Raw genomic sequence first — 21,631 nt, 5'->3', positions numbered from 1 at the left:
TGTTCCACTCATCAAAACGACCATTTGGTGATAAATAGCAGTCTGATTTTTGCATGAGAGTTTAATCTCTGTTCGGAGAGTTTAAGTCTGTTCTGTCGGACAAAATACATGTGCCGCTTTCGTGGTCTGACCGTTCCAAATTTTTAACCTGTTCCACAATTAAAACTTTCCCTGTTCCAGTGTTCCCATATATCAAAGTTTGTCCGACTAAACACCCTTAAGCTATTAACAAATTTTCAGCTTGCTATTAATCAACTTTTTTTTCATACGCGGGATCCAGACCTATTAATTAACCTATGAAATGCCAATAGTGTCAAAAATTTCAATAGTGTTAAAATTTTATAACAGTAGAGTAAACTTGCCTGCGGTTGGACCAATGACAAACAAGCATTATAGCGAGGTAAATTTGCATTACTCCTCCTGGTTTAAAAACGGTATAGACAGTTGAGACTGGGATCAGTAAACAGAGTATATGTATAAATAAACTTATATTAAATATTTTATTTAACAAAATTATTAAACTAGTACACAATTCATATCACAAAGAAATATTTACACCTAAACTATTGGATCTATTCTATATCTATGGATTTTTAATCCATAATTATATGAGGATTCATTTCCGCACTTTGGTTTGGACCTATGCCGAGTGGGCAATTTTTATACTTGGATATATCTGAAAAAAACAATAAATCGTTAATTATTAAGCACATTTATCACTAGAAGTGTCCTACAACTAATAACAGAATCATAGAATATCGAATATATAGCATCAAAAGAAGAGAATAACATGGAAAAATAAAAAATCCACAAGGAAAAGGAATAATTTTTCCTGTAGCTGGCTGTATACCATCAATCACAAAAATTTAATGAAAACTCCTTTATAAAAGGTATAAAAATTTATTTCAACAGTGTTTAGAACCTAAAAGTAGGTCGTTTTAATGAATACAAAGTTAATACACTCCTGGCCAAAAAAATCGGGACACCTTAAAAATGGGTCATTTTTGATGTCTCGAATCTCCTAAACCTGTTCGATTTTAGTGATTTTTTTAATATGTTATAGCCTTATTCTCTAAGAATATGGATGTAGTAATAGTGTTGCTTAACAGGTAAATGTCATTGTATACAGGGTGTAACAATAATACTGTGTTTTTTCCTGAAAGTTCGTAACACCCTGTGGAATATTCTTACTTACTTACTTATCCTCTTTTTTCCCACTGGAACATAGGGCATCTACTGTCATTCTCCATTTTTGCCGATCTTGTGCTTTTTCTCTAACTTCTTTCCAGGTTAGGCCGACGTTTTCTGCTTCTTTAATAATTGTTTTCTTCCATGTATTTATCGGCCTCCCCCGTTTCGGTTTTCCTGGAGGTTGGAATTCCAATGCTTGTTTAGTTATGTCTGTGTCTGGTTTCCGCAGAGTATGGCCCACCAATTTCCATCTTCTCTTTCTTATTTTTTTATGTATTGGTTCTTGCTTCGTTTTTTTTTCATAAGTCCGAGTTTCTAATTCTGTTGGGCCAAAATATTCTTAGAATTTTTCGTAAGCATTTATTGATGAAGGATTGAATCTTTCCAGTGTTGTGTTTTGTTATTCTCTAAGTTTGTGATCCGTATAATAGTCCTGCCTTTACATTGCTATTGAAGATTTTTACTTTGGTGTCCAGTTTTATCTCATTAGATTTCCATATATTATTTAACATATAATATGCTGTCTGTGCTTTGCCAATTCGTGTCTGGATATCCTCCTCTTCTCCTCCTGTCGTGTTCAGTATACTTCCTAGGTAATTAACTCTTTCCACTGATTTCAGCTCTTGATTTTCTATGTGGATGCCCATTTCCCTCGGCGTGTTAATCTTCATTAATTCAGTTTTATTCATGTTTATCTCCATACCCACTTTTTTACCTTCTTTGGCTAATTTCTCACTTTTTTTCTGTTGGCTTTATGCAGGGCAGATCAACAACAGATGCAATTTTCATTATAAGGTAGTTGATGGAAAAATACAGGAGTAAAGAAACAAACGCTCATATGGTATTCATTGATCTTGAGAAAGCATATGATAGAGTTCCTCGAGAGATTCCGTGGTGGGCACTCAATAAGAAAGGAGTCCCTGGTGAATATGTAAAGATTGTGGGGGATATGTATGAGGGAGTAACGACTAGAGTTAGGACAGGTGTGGGAGAGACTGATATATTTCATGTGAAAGTAGGATTGCACTAAGGCTTGGTGCTTAGTCCGTATTTATTCTCATTAGTTTTGGACCAGATAACAGCGAAACTACAGGGTAACATTCCATAGTACTTAATGTATGCTGATGATGTCGTGTTGGTAGGAAAGAGTGAAAGAGACTTAGAACAAAAACTGGAACAGTGGAGACACGCTCTCGAGGAAAAAGGTTTAAAACTTAGTAGGACACAGACAGAGTATTTGGAATGCTCATTTAAAGATGGAATTACTACAAATAAAATGGTATCTTTGGATGGTGAACTGATTGTAAAAAGCAATAGTTTTAAGTTCCTGGGATCGGTATTACAGAGTAATGGAGAAATAGATGGAGATGCATGCAGTAGAATTAGGGCTGGATGGATGAAGTGGAAGGAAGCGAGTGGTGTGCTGTGTGACAGGAAAATTCCAATGAAGTTGAAGGGAAAATTATATAAAACAGTCATAAGGCCGGCTATGATGTACGGAACTGAATGTTGGACAGTGAAAAAGAAAGAGGAACAACCAATGCATGTGGCGGAAATGAGAATGCTTAGATGGATGAGTGGGGTGACAAAAAAGGATAAAATTAAAAATGAGTATATTAGGGAAGTCTAGGTGTGGCACCAATTGATGACAAAATGAGAGAGCATAGGTTAAGATGGTTTGGTCATGTTCAACGTCGAGACGTTAATCACCCAATACGAAGAATTGCTGAAGTGCAGATTCCTGGAAGGAGTAGGAGAGGAGAAGACCAAAGAAGACGTGGGGGAGACGATTAGGCAGGACATGTTGGTAAAGGGGATTAATATTGATATGACCCAAGATCGAATTGTATGGAGAAATACAATTACGGAAGCCGACCCCGCATCGGGATAAGGCAAAGAGAATGATGACTACATCATCAGCATGCATTAAGCACCATGGAATGTTACCCTGTAGTTTCGCTGTTATCTGGTCCAAAACTAATGAGTATAGCCTCGAGCACCGAGCCTTGGTGCAATCCTACTTTCACATGAAATTTATCGCTGTATTTATCCATCAATTACCTTATAATGAAAATTTCATCTGTTGTTGATCTGGTCTGCATAAAGCCAAATTGATAATCGGATATTTCGGTTTCTTCGGTATCTGTCTATCAATTTTACTCTCTCCCATATTTTCATGGTGTGAAAATATGAGAGAAGAAGGAATATATCATGAAAAAAATATATTAATGTAGGATTCGTTAAAGACAATCGTAATAAAAGTCCGTGTGATGTTTAACAGTTTTAATTAATAAAATAGACAACTAAATTATAGATACTATTAAGTTGACGAAATGTAAAAGTGTTTATGTAATTGCGACCAAAATTTACGTGTTCTTACAAAAAGAAATGTATTTGGAAATAATTGCGTCTAATGAATATTATAACCGGCTTGTCATAATACCCGTCTTAAAGCACCTCTTTAAGCTGCGTCTTTTTCGATTATCCCAAATAACACGTCCGTCGAGGTTCTGATGTTAAAATCGACTAACTGTATTGATTCCCACACTAACCAAAACCGTCTTAAAATTCTACAATAATAATGCCGAAAATTACAGGAGTTAACTGTGCAGGACAAAATACAGGATAAACGAAGCAAATAAAGAAGCATGCAATGTTTTCAAGAAATAATATGAGGAAATCCGATAACAACTTCCCACGCAAGGAAAGACGAAGACGACTAAGTAAAAACAAGGAGAACAAGGAAACGGGAGAATATTATGAAAACCTGCTTACTAGTCACTCTGCTCCATCTTCCACCGTGTGCGACTGCTTCGACGATCTCTACACCTGTATCTTTTTTATCTTCATCGCCTTTCTCTGGTTCGTCCAAGTCCATCCTTTCTATTTGTTCCCAATGATCTGTCAAATCTTTAATCTGATAAATATCACGTTGAATATTGCACGGATCCACAGGAATATTTCCTGTCTGTTGTTTAACGCATAACATCATGAAATTTATGTATTCTGGGTTGTATCCGTTAAATGTCATCACTCTGAAACACACAATGTTAGTCCATTGAAAAGTTAAATTAGAGTTGCATTTGAGATGACGCAACTTTATTTTTTTGATGTGTGGGAGGGGGTAAGTATAAGCTAAGTTCTAGTTTGTGGGATCGCCACCTTTGTCCCCCGCCGCCATCTAGGAAAACGAGGTACAAAGGGCTTTCGCGCTCTATCTCATAAACTAGCAACCTTACAGAAACCTTTATAAGACATTATTTGTAGCAAATTATTTTCTACAACAAAAATAACTTATTGTAGTAAAGAAAAAAGAGAGACGTTCTCACAAACAATTTATTTTACAACTGACGACCGGTTTCGCTGTCTAAGGGAAGAATATAGTAGTATTCAATATCATACTTTTTCTCTGTCCTATGCTAAAGGGAGAGTTGGTAGAGGGACAGATTTGAATGTAATATATTAATAAACCATTGGCAGAATCTTGAGGGGATTAGTAAGGAAACACGACATTAAACCGTGAAACCAAAAAAATTGTTAGTTATATATAAAGTAATGTTATTTTTATATTTTTAATTAATAGTGTATATTTTTATTTAGTTGGGATTATTAGATGTTGTTCTGGGCGTTCAAGAACTTATAGATGTAAGATTGGTTGTGCAATTTTTCTAAACAAGATTGGTCAGTTGTGTAATAGTTGTGGTGTGATTGTGAAAATATTTTGTTTGGTTTGTTGGAGATATTGAAATTAAATTGAACAATAGTAATTAGGTAAAATTTGCTAAAATTTTTTAATATTAAAAGTGTCAAACAATAAAATCATTAATAATATAATGAATGACTTTAATTCTGAATTAGTTATTAATGATATTATTGTTTGACACTTTTAATATTAAAAAATTTTAACAAATTTTACCTAATTACTATTGTTCAATTTAATTTCAATATCTCCAACAAATCAAATAAAATATTTTCACAACCACAACTATTACACAACTGACCAATCTTGTTTAGAAAAATTGCACAACCAATCTTACATCTATAAGTTCTTGAACATCCAGAACAACATCTAATAATCCCAACTAAATAAAAATATACACTATTAATTAAAAATATAAAAATTACATCAATTTATATATAACTAACAATTTTTTTGGTTTCACGGTTTAATGTCGTTTTTCCTTACTAATCCCCTCAAGATCCTGCCAATGTTTTGTTAATATATTACATTCAAATCTGTCCCTCTACCAACTCTACCTTTAGCATAGTACAGAGAAAAAGCATGATATTGAATACTACTATATTCTTCCCTTATACCGGAAACATTTAATTTTACTTTTACCGTGACCTGAAGATGCTGTGAATATTGTAGACAGCGAAACCGGTCATCAGTTGTAAAATAAAATAAATTGTTTGTCAGAACGTCTCTCTTTTTTCTTTACTACAATAGTATGGACTCACGACTCACACATGCAACCCATTCATTATTTAAAAATAACAAATTTTTTTTGGTCCATATACCTAACTTTTTTGTGGTCATTTTACAATAAAATAACATCGGAAAAGTATTACGAGTATAGAGGATTTTTCAGAGTTTTTATTTATTTATTTTATTTATTTATTTACTTATAGTTAATACAAATACCTGGCCTCTTGAGACTAATCCAGGTCGTTTCCTGATGGGATTACAGTAGTTGATACACTTAATTATTTTTATTTTAACAATTTTTTAATTTAACTAATTAATAATGGCCCTAATCTATTATTAATTCTGAAAATGATAAATTATAAATAATTCTAATAAATAATTCGAATGAACAATTTTAACAAACAATTCTAAACAATTTTAATAAACAAAATATAATTAAATTTTTTTTATTTAAATTTTTTTTTGTGAAAGTAAAACTTTTATAGTGCTTCCAGTTCTCATTCTCAGATGATAAATGATACTATTAATTACGGTCACTATTAATCTAAAAATAGTTAGAAATAATTGTAAGAGTAGGTCTATTTGACTTGTATGTATAATATTCAGTGGCGTAACAAACTCCGTCGGGGCCCCCCGCAGAATTGGAAACGGGGCCCCATTAAAAAATTACTAAATGCGACATGTGTAACAATTACCTATAAGTGTTACATACCAGTAAATGAACGTAAAATATGGCGATACCGTGTAATTTTCAATGTCACCACCCAAGTGGTCAACTCAAGACTTTTCGAGTTATTTATGAGTAAAAATGTTTATTGTTCAACAAAAAAACACGTTTTTAGGCGATTTGTTATTTGATCCAACAGAATATTGTTAGCAAAAATGTATCTAACTTATAAAAAAATGAAACACAAATGAAGTCTATCGTTCAGTAAATACAAAGTTATAGCTCATGAAAAGTTTTTCTTATTCGTCAAATTCCAAATCGAATATTTTAACGTAAAATAACCAAAAAATTAAATACTTTTCGGGGAAACTCATTAGAACTTTTTTAAAGTGTTTAAAAGAAGCTTTATTTTTTACAAAAGTTTCTAGCATCAAAACTAAGCCAGTTACGCTCAAAATACAGTTAATCCCATTTTTTGGTAAAAACTTGTGAAAATCTCCACCTATTTAGCACCCAAAATGAAACTAATCATTATCGCCTTACAAATTATTTAACTTTTTTATGACCTGTAAGTTTCACCAGTTTAAAGTATTATTTTTAAAAGAGTTCTAATTGAAAGGGCTTGAACGAGTCACTAATCACTAGTAAATGCAAATTTTAAACAGCCATATCTTAACCAATTTTTGTCTTACAGAAAAACAAAATAAAGCCAAAATATTTAAAAAGCAACACCTACATACATTTCTTTACTCTTTGAGATTTTTCGTATCACTAATAAGTACTTATTTTTTAAATTATTTTGAAAAAAACCATTTTTCCAAAATAAAAAAAAACTTTTTTTTATTATGAAACAAAAGTTTTCAAAAATAAGAACTTCGAACTGGTCTTTACAGATCATATAAACAATAAATATTTAAAGTAAATGGTAAAGCGCTAATGATAAACTTTATTTGGGGTGCGAAATCGGGGCAGATTTTCACGATTTTTTTTACCAAAAAAAGGGGCCAACTTTACTTGAGCGTAACTCGCGTATAGTTTTGGTGCAAAAAACTTTTATAAAAAAATAAAAATAAAGCTTTTTTTGAAACATTTAAAAAAGTTTTAATGAGTTTTTCCCGAAAATGCTTCATTTTTGGTTATTCCAGGTGGAAATATTCGATTTGGAATTGGACGAATAAGAATAATTTTTCATGTAACTGTGCTTTTACTGTGTCGATAGACTTCATGAATAAGTACACCATTTTTTTTATATCTTATAAGTTATATCTTTGCTACAAATATTTTTTCGATATCTTTGAGTTATTTGCGATAAACCTGTCTGAAAACGTTGTTTTTTTTTTGTTAAAAAATAAACATTTTCATTCGCAAATGACTGAAAAGTATTAACATAGATAAAGAAACTCTATAGAACAAAAGTTGCCTCTAATTAGTCAATTTATGCGTTTCTGGATTTATTTTAAACGTATGTTTTTCACCCCAAGGTGGGATGTCACCCCCCGAAGTAAAAGCAACCAGCGGCATAAGTCCAACTTTGAAGTGGAGTGTAACTAGAACCTAAATCCAAATTGTCAAGCAAATACGTCCGTCGTGACGCTGATAATTTCACTCCAAAACTGTCATTTACTTAGCTATTGATGTATTCATGCATTGTTTATGACGACTTATATCTTTCATCTTTATTGGTATAGAATAAAATAGAACAAAAATTAATAAACGATTACATTAGTACATAGTATTATTCTATGAGATAAACAATTTTCTTCGTGCACTATGTACTACCATCGAATATATCTACAATTTTATTAATTCGGATAGACAACTTCATTTTCAATACTGCACTGCTTAAAAAACGTATGTATACAAACAATATAACAACACATTTTTACATATTTATATTAGACGACAAGATGGCGCCCTTGACATATTGGGGCCCCCCGTAAGCTTCATGCTGTGGGGGCCTCTGTTACGCCTCTCTCAAAGCAGAAACGTCAAACAAATTGTGCTTAAAATATGAAAACCGAATCGTCTTTTTTTGTACCTATCTCTTTTCAATGCACTGAGTCTAGATGGTTCATAAAAATAACATGTGTTTTTACTTAATAACAAACGGCAGCTGGTTTGTCATGAGTTTCATGCGTGGAAGAGAATGATGCTAGATAAAAAGTATGTGTTTTATCTCGCCAGGTATTAATGACGCACGGGTAAAGACTCCCGGACTCAACTGTATTAGGTCTGGATCCCGCGTATGAAAAAAAAGTTTATTAATAGCAAGCTGAAAATTTGTTAATAGCTTAAGGGTGTCTAGTCGGACAAACTTTGATATATGGGAACACTGGAATAGGGGAAGTTTTAATTGTGGAACAGGTTAAAAATTTGGAACGGTCAGACCACGAAAACGGCACATGTATTTTGTCCGACAGAACAGACTTAAACTCTCCGAACAGAGATTAAACTATCATGCAAAAATCAGACTGCTATTTATCACCAAATGGGCGTTTTAATGAGTGGAACATGTAGAATATGTCAAATGACAGGAATTGTGACAGGTGATAAACAGCAGTCTGATTTTTGCATGAGAGTTTAATCTCTGGTCGGAGAGTTTAAGTCTATTCTGTCGGACAAAATAAATGTGCCGTTTTCGTGGTGTGACCGTTCCAAATTTTTAACCTGTTCCACAATTAAAACTGCCCCTGTTCCAGTGTTTACATATATCAAAGTTTATCCGACTAGACACCCTTAAGCTATTAACAAATTTTCAGCTTGCTATTAATCAACTTTTTTTTCATACGCGGGATCCAGACCTATATATTGGACCACTTGGCATGGATTGACCCTTTTATTGTACTCTAAGGAGTATCAAGTCCCGGTCAATCTTGATCCGCTGTAAAACCCAAAAAATTTATGAAATTATACAAATTTGTAGTGAAACTTATTCTTTGAAAAACCCTCTACAATATTGATCTGACGTCATTTTATTGTAAAATAACTAGAATAAAAATTATAAAGCCCAAAATAAAATGTATTCAAATTTTTTTTACATTTATATTTTCCATTTAACGGCAAAAAATAATAGGAATAAAGTTGTAGACAATTTAATTTGCTACAAATAATCTCATAAAATGTTCTGTGGTGTTGCTAGTTTACGAGATACAGCGCGAAAACCCTTTGCACTCCTTATTCCAAGATGGCGGTCAGGGAACAAGGGTGACGACCACACAAATTTGAACTTATTTTATATCTCCCCCTCCAACACACCAAAAATACACGCAGGCATAAAAAATGTAACATTTCAAATAATTAATTTGGGATTTTCTCTAGCAAGAGTTCCATAATTTTTTTTATTTTTTTATTAGGTACTTACTTATCCAAAAACGCAATGTACTGTTTGTTCGGCTTTTTAAGCATCTTCCTTTCCAAATTAACCAAACTGAAAGTATTTAATCCTCGAATGGAGTTAAATTCGATACAGTCCCTAAACTCTGGCATATCCTTCTCTATTTTGGCCTTAAAGTTCATTACTGCTAGTTGAAGTTCCAAATCGGTCATATTCTGTTGCTAAAACCATTAGATTAGATTAAATTATGTGAGGTCGTTAAGGCCATGCAGCCTCTCCGCACTTCGACCTATTACTTTGGGCTAATTAGCAAAATACAAGGAAAAGTTATTTACCAGCAATTTTATTGCTGGAATCGAATCTTATGATTATATATATTAATAATATAGGTATGCAAAGTCCGCAGATAGTGTGTTACTTTTTTTATAAACAAAATGGCGCCCGAAAATCGAGTTTTTTTCAATTTTTGCTCTATAACTACAAAGATTTCAAATTTACACCAAAACCACCCTAATAAAAATTCACCGCAATTAAATTCTTCACAGAGACGTGTTTTTCCCAATTTACTTCGACGAAAATTTTTCCCAGAAAATGCCGGTTTTTTAAACAAAATCTTTAATTTTCAACTAAAATTTTAGATAAGTAATTGTTTATCAATAATTAAATAACTTGGTAATATGAAAGCACTTTTTGTAAAGATTATAATTCCAGAAGCCGATGGAAATTGAATTAACAGTTTAAAAACAAATCAATTGTTAATTAAAAATTTACGGTCGCTATAATAACCACAATAATTATGATAGATAAGAATAACTATGATTTTTGTATAAAAAGACACTGTACCTATCTAATGTATTTTACAGAATTGAAATTGGACTATTTAAGCTGCCTCAGGAATATTTTAAAATTACAAACAATTTTTTGGCTTATAAACAAATAGAATATCTCGGGAAATATTAAATTAAATCAAATCGTGAAAACGATATTGCAAAAAAGCGACAGGATGCTTCTTTTAAAAGAAAAAACGTTTAATTATGACGAGTGATTCCTGAGATACAACAGGTCAAAGTTGACCGACGTTTACATAAAAGATATAAACAATCTTCTTCTTCTTTAAGTACCGTGCCCAAATTTTTAGGCGTGGGTAGCTTCCATAACAATTTGCCGATATCGTTCTCGATCTTGTGCGGCATGTAACAATTGATCTGCTGATAAGCCAGTCCATTGACGAAGGTTTCGGAGCCATGAATATTTCTTTCGACCAATTCCTCTTTTTCCGTCGATCTTTCCATTGATTATTAACTGCAGCATCCTGTATCTGCTACCTCTCATTATATGCCCCAGATATTCAAGTTTTCTCTTTTTTATCATCTTCATTAAGTCACCTTCGCCTTGACCTACTCTGTTTAAGGCTTCTCTGTTTGAAATGCGTTGAACCCAAGATATTCTGAGCATTCTACGATACGACCACATCTCAAAGGCTTCTAATTTGTTCATCATGTTAACCTTCATGATCCAGGTTTCACATCTATATAGTAATACAGGATACACATAACATTTTAGGAACTTTATTCTTAGTTCTAAGTTCAGCTGAGAGTTGCTCAGAATAGATCTAAGTTTCATAAATGCTCCTCTTGCAATTTCTATACGAGTTTTAATTTCTTCATCCGGATTTAGTGTCTCGTTTATCCAACATCCTAGGTATTTAAAATGGTTAACTTTTGTTATTGATTCATCATTGACAATTAGTTGCATAGGGCCGACGTCTTGTTTACCAACCACAAGTAACTTTGTCTTTGTTGCATTTATGTTAAGTCCGTTATTGGAGCATTCTCTAGTGACTCGATCTATAAGGAATTGAAGATCTTCGATATTTTCAGCCATGATCGCGGTGTCGTTTGCATATCTGATGTTGTTAATAGTTTCTCCCCCGATTCGAACTCCACATTGTCCTTCCAAGGCTTCATTAAAAATTATTTCTGAGTATACGTTAAACAAAGTTGGGGATAACACACAACCCTGTCTAACACCTCTTTGAATGCAAATTTTGTATGTTTCTTTGCCGTCTACCAGAATAGAAGCTTCTTGATTCCAATATAGATGTTGTAAAAGTCTCAGATCTTTATCATCTATTCCAATCATTTCTAGATATTCAAATAACCTATCATGTTAAACTCTATCAAACGCCTTCTCAAAATCTATAAAGCAGACGTAAATTGGTTTCTGTACTTCCCATGATCGTTGAAGTAATGTTAACATCGAGAACAAAGCTTCCCTTGTTCCCAATCCTTCTCTGAAACCGAATTGTTTGTTTCCCATTGTCTCTTCACATTTCTGCTTGATTCTATTAAGAATTATCTTAAGAAGTAGCTTGAGAGAGTGGCTCATGAGACTAATTAGTCTAAAGTCTTTACATGATGATGTATTAGGTTTTTTTGGGAGTGGAATAAATGTAGACTCTAACTGTATCTGTGGCATCATTCCAGTTTCGTATATATGGTTATAAATGTTTGTTAGTTGTGAGACATTGTCGTCATCCAGAAGTTTGAGCCAGTCTGATGGTATTTGGTCAGGGACTGGAGAAAATAATCAAACGAGGCTTAGCTTAACTCGACAATGTCAATTTTGTCAAAAGTAATGACAGTTAGAGTTAGTGCAAATAATTTTCTATTAGTTTACAGTTTTTATTGTATTATCTTTAACGATTTACTCTTAGTAATTTCAATTTAAGTTGGTTCCTTATCCTTCGTTTATAAAGTGTAGTAGTGTAGTTTTGTTTTCGTTACGAAAGAACTTTAGTGTTGTGTTAATAAAAAAACTAAACATGGTTTATTATTGTTGTGTACAAATCATAGAAAAGTTAGAAAAATGCATAGGTAAATAGTAATTAGTTTATAACTGTTTTATCTGAAACAACCAATAAATACAGGTACCTATATTTAGAAAAACATTGTCTAACTTTTGTATATCCCTTTTCCTTACTAAATTTGACAGCAAAAATAACATATTTTGTAACTTGGGAATTCCGAATAATTTATGAGTACTACTTAGATATTATTTAAATAAAATAGGTGAGATTATTTCTTGTAAAATAAGATGTTTTAATTAGTAACGAAATTGCCCACAAGAGGCGCTAAACGGATAAAATTAATGCTTGTCCATTTGAATTTCCCGCCAAATGGTGATTAGTTAACACATCGGACGCAAATGGCGTAAGGAAGCAAATTTTTACAGTGCGTTGCCTATCTATCCGGTAATACTATATTATTTATCTATGGTCAATAGTTAAGGGTTAACCTAAAAATTTGTGTGGAGGGATGTAACAATAACATTATGGAATCACCACGAAACTACATTTACACAAAAAAGCTTACCTGCCCAGTATGTTCGAACTTTGCAATGTTTTTTAGTTTAACTAGCCCATCTAGAATATTGCACAGCCATCGACAAGACAAAGTCATAGCCATTTCTTTTGCATAATCGGAGCTGACTTCCAAAAGTTTATCTAAAACTTGCTCTAAGAATCCGTGATCGAAAAGTAAGTTTAATAACTTTGTCCATAAGTCTCTGAATGGTTTAGGGATTACTGTTACACCAGCTAAAAACAAAAATGGAATTAATGTTATTATTAATTCATTGTAAAAATATATAGTGCAGTCATTGAAGCTTTTTAGCTCAGAAATTTTTTACTATGAACCGATTTACATGAAATAGGGAACTTGCACATTCTTTTTATTACATAATAATGTTCAGTTTTGTATAAAAATGAGATTTCCAAAATTTCACGCTTCAAAAACTCATAATAACTTAGAAAATAACTAAAATAGTTCAAACGACCCGTGACGTCACAGAGTTTAACTACGTGGTTCCGTTTATGGTTATATTTACGTATATTCTTCTTCTTCTTCTTTAGTTTACTGACCTCCACCTACTTGGGTATTTGCCCAGCTCGTCGTCGGAGAATAAAGGAAAAATATTTATATTCTAATGACATTTATCGTATGTCGTTGTAATAATATATACCAGTTTGTTGAGATTGGAGTTTGATACAGTTTTTGAAGGAAAGGAAAGATTTACTATTGAAAATAAAACCATTTCGTAAAAGTACAAAGAGCCTAGTCGGGTAAGATGATGAAAACTGCCCCCAACTCGATTCGAATTCCATATAGGTCACCGTTTAGCATATATAGTGAAACTCACTTTCTGAAATTTTTAGCCCCCTAAGTGGTCATGTGACCCACCTAGAGCCTAATTAGGGTTTTTGTTTTTATTTTTTATCTCAGCCGCATCGAGAGCTAGCGAAAAACTTTAAATAAAAAAGTTGTAAGCTTTAAAAAGTTCTGCCCGAAAAAATTTTTTTTTTAATTTTTGGCGGGAAATTTAAATTTTAGAACGATTTTAAAATTTTAAATGTGTTTTCACGAAAAAAATATATAACGTGTATTTTTGCATAATGTTTCACCCTGAATTTTTTCAAATTTTTAAAATTGGTGAAACGCACCTTTAAAAATAAAAAAACGCATTTTTTCGGTTTTTTTTTCGTTTTTTGATATAATTTTATACATGTTTTTCAAAAAAGGTAACACCGTCACTAGAATAGGTAAAAAACTGAAAAATAATTGGGGTTTGCTTAATAAAATTTTTTTGTAATGCCATCCATTTTCAAGATACAGGGCGTTGAAGAAAACAAAAATTTACACATTTTTTACGATTTTGCCGAAACTACTGGCAACATTGTAATAAAATTTGGCGAGTTTTAAGAGGTAGTTGTTGTGTATTTTTTTGACATACAATTAAGAATTTTATATTTATCATTGGCGCGCATAGGGGTAATGGTCTGAACTTTTTAACCTTCCGCCGGTAACGTGAATTCTTGTAACATAGTTGGTAACGTCGGTCTACGACACCGACTTTTTTAATAATGAATATCTTAGGTTGTGATTTTCTGTTAATATTTTGATGTGACTAAATGTTTAATATAACTATATTTAAATAACAATATAGTAAGATATGATCAATAATTATTTATATTCAGGAAAAAAATGCACATTAAAAAAAAGTGGCTTCTTTTAGATACTAACATAATTGACAAACAATTTACAAAAAACTGTCAAATTTTTGAACACAAAATATCAACAAACATATCGACAAGGGTTGAAATGTCACAAAAAAAAATAAAATTATTCAACAAATGTCCAACACAAACTGAAATTAATGTCCGTTTTTTTCCTCATTTTTTATACACTCCACTGCACCGCACTGTACGGTTCTGGTTCGGAATTAGCAACAATTTCGTCAAAAAGTTGTTGCAACCTGATTTATTCTCTTTCATAATCAATATTCATATACAACTCCTAAAATTAACATCTATTATTTAAACTGACTATGGACCAAAAACGACAAAAACTTACCGTTAAGTATAACATAAATGGTAACCTCGGTCTCTCACACCGTCAGGTCAAATAACATATGAACTATCCACACTTGGCCACAGATTTTTCAAGACTAAATAGTGTGACGAGAATTCGAAAGCTACCTGGCCGCAGGGACAAACAAAATGCGCATTTGAGTTTTACCGCGAAAATCCGCTACGTCGGTGTCAGGGACCGTACGTTACCACTCGAAGGTTAAAGAAAAAAGATGGTACGCCACTGATATATTTCAAATTAACAATCGTTTTTGAATTCCTCGTTCAATTTGTGACAAAAAATCTATCTTTTTTATGAATAGTTCAAACGATCAAAAACACTTTTAATATCACATAACTGTATTTTTTACTGACGTTTATAATGTCTAATTTAAAATTATATACAGTAAGAGCCACCATACTAAATAGACACATAGGAACATTGAGCTATTACAGTCCTGGACCCTTCACTTGTTGCAATGTTTATTTTTATGTCAAGTGACGTTTAGAACGTCAGAAAATGTATAGAAACTTGATAGAGACTGAATATTAAACATAGAAAGTTGACAAATAATAGATCAGCTGCATTAAATACAGCTGATCTAATTTTGGCGTTTATAGTTGTCATTTTGTTAAAGTTGTAAAAGCTTTAAAGTATTGTACTATTCTTGGTGTTTGAATAAAATTATTTTAAATCAGAGTAATAATACCATTAACTAATGTATTTTTTGTATCGAAAAACAATTTTATTTTGAATAGTTTCTTGACAGTAACATGACAGGGATGAAAGTCACATCTGAGAACGGACCGGATTAGCCCATAAGCATATCAATTAGGTATATACCCATGTGTCTAGTACGGTGACTCGTACTGTATACAATTGGTGTAGAATGTAAACATACAACGGTGTGACGTCACGACGCGTTTTGGGGTGGCTGGTATGAGTTGAATTTTTAGTACTCTTTAGGGGCCAAACGAAAGACAAACAAAACTTTTTTATCTTTGATACAGGTTCCAAATTATGTTCTGTTGTGATTTATACCATTTTTTTCGAATTTAAAATTTTATGCAAGTTCCATATTTTATCCTACCCTTAACTTCAAAAGTGATATTGACCCGAATTCCGTTTTCACCCTAAGGGTGGAAATTTTTTTTTTCAAAATAACCTCAGATATCGATAGAAGACCTAATTTTAAGCAAAAAATCTTGTATAAAATTTTTTTCCAAAAACCTCACTATTTTCAACAGTTTTTTGCAAATATCTCCAAAAATATGCATTTTAACGATAATATTATACTGAACAAAATTGTAGCAGGTAAAAAAATTAACAAATTGGTTTTTTAAAGAGTGCTCTAAGTGCAATATTAAGCGAGATATTGAAGATGAAAGCCGTTTTTTAATTTGTGTGAAATTAATGGATGTATTCAATGCCATCTAGCGGAGAGTGAATAAATTTTACGCATGCTAATGAGAAAGGATTTTATAGTGCTTAAAATAAGCTTTAAAATGAGCACTGTTAAAAGTCTTTTGTACGTAAAATGAGTGAGCTGTAATGAAAAAAAGAGGAACATCTAATAGTTTTTTTTTAATCGATGGATTTCATAAGTGTCACTTCCACCAAAATTAAAATTAGTCGTATTCCGTCTAGAATCAACTTTAATATAAAGAGTTTGATGGATTCTAGCAGTTTCGCTGCTTTGGAACACATATTTATAGAAAAAATCACGATTTTAAGAAAAAAAATTTCGAATTAAAAAAACCACCTTCTTTTCATAATATCTCAAAGATAATGAAAGAGATACGTAAAAAAGTGTAATAATAAAAAATAGGCTTTTTTTGACAAAAATTTTGGTTTGTTTGTTTTTCCTATCACATAAAAATTGCCGAAGATATGATTGATTAAAGAGCGCGCACAGTCTCTCTCGAGCCCTTTGACCCTTCACCGTTTCAAAATAAGGTTTTTCACTACATATTATAATAAAAAAAGTTGTAGCTCTTTTAATTACCTTCAAAATGGTTTTTTATAAGTTGTGATATCTTCAAAATTGCAGTAGTTATGGCCCAAAAACTAATCGTATTTTTTGAAGTTATACTTCTTTAGGCGCGATTGAGGGTGAAATTTTATTAATCTGCGCGCATGCGCACACAGACAGTATGGAGTTCGTTACTAAATGTTTTAATTTATAGAATAGAAATAGAATAGAAATATGCTTTATTGTCATGAAAAATTTAACAATTTTATAGACAAAGCTTACAAGAATCATAAATACAAACAATAACAAATACAATTTACTAAAATTATACAAATCGTCAATATAAATAAAACATAATAAAGTCAAATAAAAATCAGCAACAATCTATTGCAAAATTAAAAAAAAATTGCAAATTGCGTAATCTACCTTAAGAAATTTAATAAGAAATTTAATAAGTTATGATGCTGCATATGACACTCAAATATAGATTAAGATTCTACTTATACATAACAATACTGTAATTTCTTAGTTATTGGTTAAGAAACTCTGCTATTGAATAATATGGTCTTTCAGATAAATAGGCTTTAGTCATTTTACGGAACTTGGGGAAAGATGTTGCAGATTTAAGTTGTAGAGGGAGATGGTTGTATAGTTTTTTTGCAGAATATAATATATATTTCTTTATTAACTCACTGGACGGGATCGGTAAATAGATGTCAAAAGTAGAATTTCTGGTGGAATAGTCATGTCTAGGTCTTTCTGGAAAAACATGTAGATGTTTACGAATTAAGCAAACAGTTTCTAAAATATATAAGGAAGGTAATGTTAGAATTCTGTGATCTTTGAAGTAGCTTCTGCAATGTGTTGTTCTTCTGAGGCCAAACAGATATCTGATTGCTCTTTTTTGCAATTTAAAAATAACATCGGATTGGGCAGCTGTACCAAAACCCCAAAAAGGCAGACCATATTGAAGATGGGACTCGAACAATGAAAAGTATGTTATTTTGGAAGAGGCTAAATCCATTTCCTTAGAGACAGATCTTATTGCAAAGCAAGCTGAGGATAGTTTCTTGCTTAACACATCGATATGAAGGGACCATTTAAGGTTGCTATCTAAAAAAAATACCAAGAAACTTTACAGAATCAACGATACTGATCTGGCTGTTATGAAGAGGTAAGGGTTGAAGAGTTCCTTTACAGGGTAATGCTACTGTTTTATCTACGTTAAAAGAGAGTAAATTAGAATCTGACCAGGATTTTATTGTGAGTAGATCAGAAGTTATAGTAGCATGAAGAGTTGCGATATTTGAGTTGCTCCAAGTGATACTGGTATCGTCAGCAAAAAGAAAAACTTTTCCATCGATTTTTAAACTAGTGATGTCATTAATAAAGATAAGGAAAAGTAGAGGACCCAATACTGAACCTTGCGGTACCCCACATACAACATTTTTGAGACTAGAGTCTGTATCATTTGCTCTAACCAGTTGTTTCCTATTTTCCAAGTAAGATTGAAACCAGTTCAAAGAAATACCTCGAATTCCATAGAAATCTAGTTTTTTATCAAAATGTCGTGATTTACACAATCAAAAGCTTTGGCATAATCACAAAAAACAGTGGCAGTGTGGAGATTATTGTTTAATGCTTGATAAACCTCATGTAGTACAGAAAACATGGCAACGGTGGTACATTTATTATTTAAAAATCCAAACTGATTTTATGATAAAATCTTGTTATCAACGAGAAAGGACATAAGTCGGGCTTTTAGGAGTCTTTCAATAATTTTGGAGAGTACCGGTAGTAATGCAATAGGTCTATAATTGCAGGCAATAGATTTTTCACCACCCTTATGAAGAGGAATAATGATGGCCGTCTTTAGGCACTCTGGAAATTTACCTTTCTCAAAAGAATCATTTATTAGAGAGATGAGGACTCCCAACACATTGTCTGGGAGATTTGAGAAAATTTTTATAGATAGTCCATCGGTACTACAGGAAGATTTGCTTTTGATACTATTGATTGTTTGGATCAGTTCAGATTTACCAACCGGTCTTATAAAGAATGAATTCGAAACCTTTCCTGAATTAGGGAGATAGGAAATGGGATCTTGTTGTGACACAATAGTTGATGTTATATTTTTACTCACATTAACAAAATATTCATTTAGATTTTCTGGGTCTAGAAGGGAAAATGTTTGAGCTGTGTGAGTTTTATTTCGAAGATCATTTATTATGGACCAAGTTTCTTTTGCAACACTTTTGGAGCTTCTGAGACGATTTTGATAATACAATTTTTTAGCCGATTTTATAAGTTTTAAATAGATTGCCCTGTACTTGGTGATATATTCAGTAACAGAGACGTTGGTAGTAAATTTCTTGATATACAGTAGTGAACGCATGTTTTTGGCTGATATGCGGACACCTTTGGTAGTCCAGGGTTTGCGATGTTTTTGCTTAATTGTGATTAAAGGAAATGCTTTATTGAAGATACAGACCAGCTTATTCAAAAAATCACTGAAATTATAATCGACGTCCATGGAAGGAAAGTGCCACTCATAGGTTAAGCATAAATTTTGGAATTTACGAAAGTTCCGACCGGAAAAAATCCTGCCTAAACGTCGAGTTTTCGAGGAAGACTTGCTAAAGATGTTAAACTTCGTATAAACCGCTTCATGATCAGATAGTCCCGCATTAACAGTTGTAGCGCAGACATCAAGGGGTGAGAAATCTGAGACAATATAATCAATTATGGTAGATGAAGTTTTTGTAATCCTTGTAGGAGAATCAATGTGCATTGATAGACCATATGATTCAAATATGTTGACCAGGGATATTTGTGTAGCACAAGCAGCAGCATAATTAATGTTGAAGTCCCCGCATAAAATTTTTCTGCTTTTATGGGGCAGGTCATCTAACAAATTAAGCAGGTTCTGAAAAAATAGTTCCACGGAAGAGTCAGGTGATCTATAAATGCAAATAATATAAAGATTAAGGTTCTTACTGTAAACTAAGGAAAACTCAAAGAATGCTTCACTTAATAAAAAGTCATATTTTGTTACCAGAGAAAAATCATTATTTGTAGAAAGAATTAGGGTGCCTCCATGAGCTGAACTTGGACGGTCATACCTAGCAATAGTGGAATATTTTTCTACAAAAAAAGGCTCGTTTACTTCAAGCCAGTGCTCAGTAACCGCAACTATCGGTGGAAACCCTAATTCCTCTAGAAACAGAAATAATTCATCAGTTTTATATCTTATAGAACGAATATTAATCAGAACCATGCTAAAGTTGTTATCACTAAAATAATTTGAGGATTCTAGTCCCTCAGACACGCGTCATGATGTTTAAAAATTTCGTCTTGGAGAGGCAGCGGAATAGTAGTAGCGGCATAGAATGTATGTATCAGTCCAGAAAAGGTGTGGAAATAATATATTAGTGTTTTTAAATATATTTTTCTACAAACGTGTTAAAAATGTAATTTATAGCACTCCATAGGAGCGTTAAAAATGCTACTTTAAAGCACCAGTGCTTTAAAAAATTTAAGGCACTGCAGTTAAAAGTGAATTGTCAAATTGTAAAACTTCAAAATATTTATATTTCATTTATTAACATTAATATTAATAATACAACTTGCGCAATTTGAAAAAGGTGGTTTAAAAGGTTTTTTAAAATTTAATTTAAACTGTATTATTGCATTTTTAACACGTTTGTAGAAAAAAACTATTAAAATTTGATAGAATATACAAAAATAAAAGTAGATTCTGATGTTATTCTATAGTTGTTATGATTTGCGTATTGAGAGTATAGGCAGTTTTGATGAAATGTCAAGAAAAATATACAAATAGAATGTCAGTCAAGTTCAAGTAAAAGATTTTGTAGGTATTGTCCTGTAATTGAGAATGAATAAATTATAATTGTTGATATATAAGACGTTTGTAGAAAAAATATTGTATGATATACGTGTTAAAAAGTACATTTTTAAGGCACTCAGGTGAATTGCAGAATGAGCGAAGCGAATCTTTCACACCAAACTTTCACATACGTGCCTTAAAATTGTACTTTTAACATTTATATCATAAATAACTATTATAATTTTTGTGCATTTGAACTTGTCTACCTCGGGAATAAGATAATAAGTAATATTTAAAGTATTTTATAATCAACTTCGTCTGTTTGTCACTATGTCTGAGAAATGTTGTAGCCCGGATAAAGAAAAGGGTATAGCTCAGTGGTAGAGCGTTGGACTGCAGATCAAGAGGTCCCCGGTTCGAATCCTAGTGTTTTCTAATCTTTTTTTAATTTTTGGTATTGTTTTAATAAAAATTTTTGGAAAATAGTAAGTAAAAATTAATTTAATCTTTAAATAAAATACAAATAAACTGTCCGAAAGTATATTTATTCCATTGAAATCATATTTAGAAGTATAACTTTTTACGTGCGTACAAAATACACACACATTTTTTTTTTCTACTTAGTAGACTAAACATTTTTAAATGTATAATCATACATATTCAATGTTTTCCAGCATAGCTTTTTTGAGAACGTGGAACGATATTTAAATACTTTTTAGTTTATCAAAAGAAATTTTTTATACAATTTTTAATCGATTGGTTTATTTTAAGGGTTGAAAGGGG

The 21,631-nt window shown here is 32.1% G+C and overlaps 1 protein-coding gene across 2 annotated transcripts in view; it reads right to left on the bottom strand.

Moving 5' to 3' along the window:
• Positions 1–486: 486 nt before the first annotated feature.
• The window catches only part of LOC114325644 (uncharacterized), a 37,161-nt gene continuing 16,016 nt past the window's right edge, over positions 487–21,631 (bottom strand). The window contains exons 5-8 of one of the 2 annotated variants that reach the window (XM_050659634.1): positions 12,996–13,219; positions 9,649–9,836; positions 3,967–4,226; positions 487–676 (exon numbers count right to left, since the gene is read on the bottom strand). In XM_050659634.1, coding sequence (XP_050515591.1) covers positions 594–676; positions 3,967–4,226; positions 9,649–9,836; positions 12,996–13,219 — 755 coding nt within the window. In that variant the 3' untranslated portion in view covers positions 487–593. Of the gene's footprint in view, positions 677–3,966; positions 4,227–9,648; positions 9,843–12,995; positions 13,220–21,631 lie in introns of both variants that reach the window. The other variant, XM_050659633.1, reaches the window with a different exon arrangement.

This window comes from Diabrotica virgifera, chromosome 8, assembly GCF_917563875.1.
Source record: "Diabrotica virgifera virgifera chromosome 8, PGI_DIABVI_V3a".
Taxonomy (NCBI): Eukaryota; Metazoa; Arthropoda; class Insecta; order Coleoptera; family Chrysomelidae; genus Diabrotica; species Diabrotica virgifera.
The sequence above is the reverse complement of the archived record's forward strand: the minus strand, read 5'-3'. Positions and strand labels throughout refer to the sequence as shown.